Source organism: Ailuropoda melanoleuca, chromosome 8 (assembly GCF_002007445.2).
Source record: "Ailuropoda melanoleuca isolate Jingjing chromosome 8, ASM200744v2, whole genome shotgun sequence".
In the NCBI taxonomy this organism is placed as follows: domain Eukaryota; kingdom Metazoa; phylum Chordata; class Mammalia; order Carnivora; family Ursidae; genus Ailuropoda; species Ailuropoda melanoleuca.
Window position 1 is genome coordinate 58422076 of NC_048225.1, and position 2523 is coordinate 58424598.

Sequence of the window (2523 nt, forward strand, 5' to 3'; positions counted from 1 at the left end):
ACTGAGCCATGCAGGCGTCCCAGGGTTCAGAGCAATTCTGAGAGACTATGCAACCAATGTTCCTTTGCTCATTAGATGTAGTACAGTTTAGGTGACTAAAAATTGAGCTTAAAATGAAATAGAACTTTGCATCTAGATGGACAGTTTTACTATCTGTGATCTTGGAGTTTTCTCAACCTTTCTTCACCTCATTTTCCTCATTTGTAAAGTCATATTAAGACAGACCTCACATAGTTGTTTTAATAGTAAAGTGAGATAATGTTCCTAATATATAACACAGTGCCTGGTAAGTATTGAAAATCCATTCAATACACTACAGACATTTTAATTTTCCTGCTAGCTAAACAAATGCAGAACAGCGAAGTTTAAATCCTGATGAAGCAGAATAATTTCCTACCGTGGGTGACACCCGAGCAGGACAGCAGTACAGATGGACAAATCTAGGGACTCTACACAGTGCGATTTTAAAGACTCCAGACATGCTGATGTCAAACATTTTGCAGGCATCTCACTGCAACAGGTAACTTTTTTTCAGAGTCGTCTTTGGACTTGCCTTTAAAATTCAGCAGGAGGCGAGTCCTGAGAACACTTTACTTCCATGTGAATGAAGTTAATCTTCGCCTATACTCTCAAAATATTCTGCACACTGCTCTGTCATTATTATTATCATTGTCTTTATATTTATCTATCCTTATCACCCCCGGTGAATTGTCACTTCCTTGAGAACTAGATAATACTTAATCTCTGTGTCTCCTGTATATAAAGAGTGACTAAAACGCACATAGGAAGAAAGCAGTGACAACACTGAACAGTACTTGCTGTGGAAGCTGGGGACGTTATCTGAGCAACTGGGTAAAGGGTTTCAGAGAGGAATTACTGAAGACCAATCTCACCACTTCCATCCTATTGAAATCAGAGAACCTATTTTTTCAAAAATAAGGACGCTGCCTCACAGCTAACTGAAATTACTAATTCTATTTCTTAAGATTGCTTCATTAAGAAATTAGAAATATTCCAGAAATGAGAAGAAACAATTTGCTGAAGACTGAAATTAATTTCTCTTTCTGTATGTAACATGCAAAATCTCCACTTAAAGCAAATAACCTGCTAGAGCCCTAAGTTGACACCAATGAAGCTGAATTCTTCCTCCATTTTAACCACAGTTCAGAGGCTAATGCTAATCCTAATTTTTTAGGTCATCAAAGAAAATCTGTAGAAACAAAATCCACAGGATGACACCTCACAGAAATGGCTCCACTGGGGTTTCAGAGTTCCTCCTGAATTGTTTTGTCAGGTCCCCCAGCTGGCAGCACTGGCTGTCCCTGCCCCTCAGCCTCCTCTTCGTCTTGGCCATGGGGGCCAACGCCACCCTGCTGATCACCATCCGGCTGGAGGTCTCTCTACACCAGCCCATGTACTACCTGCTCAGCCTGCTCTCTCTACTGGATATGGTGCTCTGCCTGACCGTCATTCCCAAGGTCCTGGCCATGTTTTGGTTCAACCTCAAGTCCATCAGCTTCTCAGCCTGCTTCCTCCAGATGTACATCATGAACTGCTTCCTTGCCATGGAGTCCTGCACATTCATGGTCATGGCCTATGACCGCTATGTGGCTATCTGCCACCCACTGAGGTACACATCCATCATCACTGACCAATTTGTAGCCAAGGCCGCCATTTTTATTTTGGCCAGGAATGCACTTATTACTGTGTCCGTTCCCATCCTCTCTGCCCGGCTCTAATACTGTGGGAGAAATGTCATTGAGAACTGCATCTGTGCCAATATGTCTGTCTCCAGGCTCTCCTGTGATGATGTCACAATCAATCGCCTCCTCCAGTTTGCTGGAGGCTGGACACTGCTAGGATCCGATCTCATCCTCATCTTCCTCTCCTACAGCCTCATCCTTCGGGCTGTGCTGAGACTCAAGGCAGAGGGTGCTGTGGCCAAGGCCCTGAGCACATGTGGCTCCCACTTCATCCTTATCCTCTTCTTCAGCACCATCCTTCTGGTCTTTGTGCTCACCCATGTGGCAAAGAAGAAGGTTTCCCCTGATGTGCCAATCTTGCTCAATGTCCTCCACCATGTCATCCCTGCAGCCCTCAACCCTATTGTCTATGGAGTGCGAACCCAGGAGATCAAGCAAGGAATCCAGAGATTACTGAACAAAGGGTGGTAATAAGGACAATTGCCCTCAGCAGGGGTCTGCTTGAGATTCTCTCTCTCCCTCTCCCTCTGCCCCTCTCCCCTGCACTTCTGCTCTCTCTCTTTCCAAAATGAATAAATCTTTAAAAAAATAAATATATACCTGTGGATATTAATGTACTAGCTTATAAAATAATTATTAATTTATTATTGTTTTTAACCTAGTTGCATAATGCAGTTTAAAAAGACCACAGTATTTAACTGACAGGTCTGGAGTACTGGGTGGCTCAGATGGTTAAAAGTCTGCCTTCAGCTCAGGTCATGATCCCAGGGTCCTGGGATCAAGCCCCATATTGGGTACCCTGCTCATCAGGGAGCCTGCT

At 43.8% G+C, this 2523-nt stretch overlaps 1 protein-coding gene across 1 annotated transcript; it reads left to right on the forward strand.

The window, feature by feature from the left end:
* The first annotated feature begins 1232 nt into the window (after positions 1-1232).
* LOC100477998 (olfactory receptor 56A3) lies at positions 1233-2174 on the forward strand. Its single transcript, XM_002924987.4, is given in 1 exon segment — positions 1233-2174. A coding segment is annotated over 1 exon segment (942 nt).
* The last annotated feature ends 349 nt before the right edge of the window (positions 2175-2523 follow it).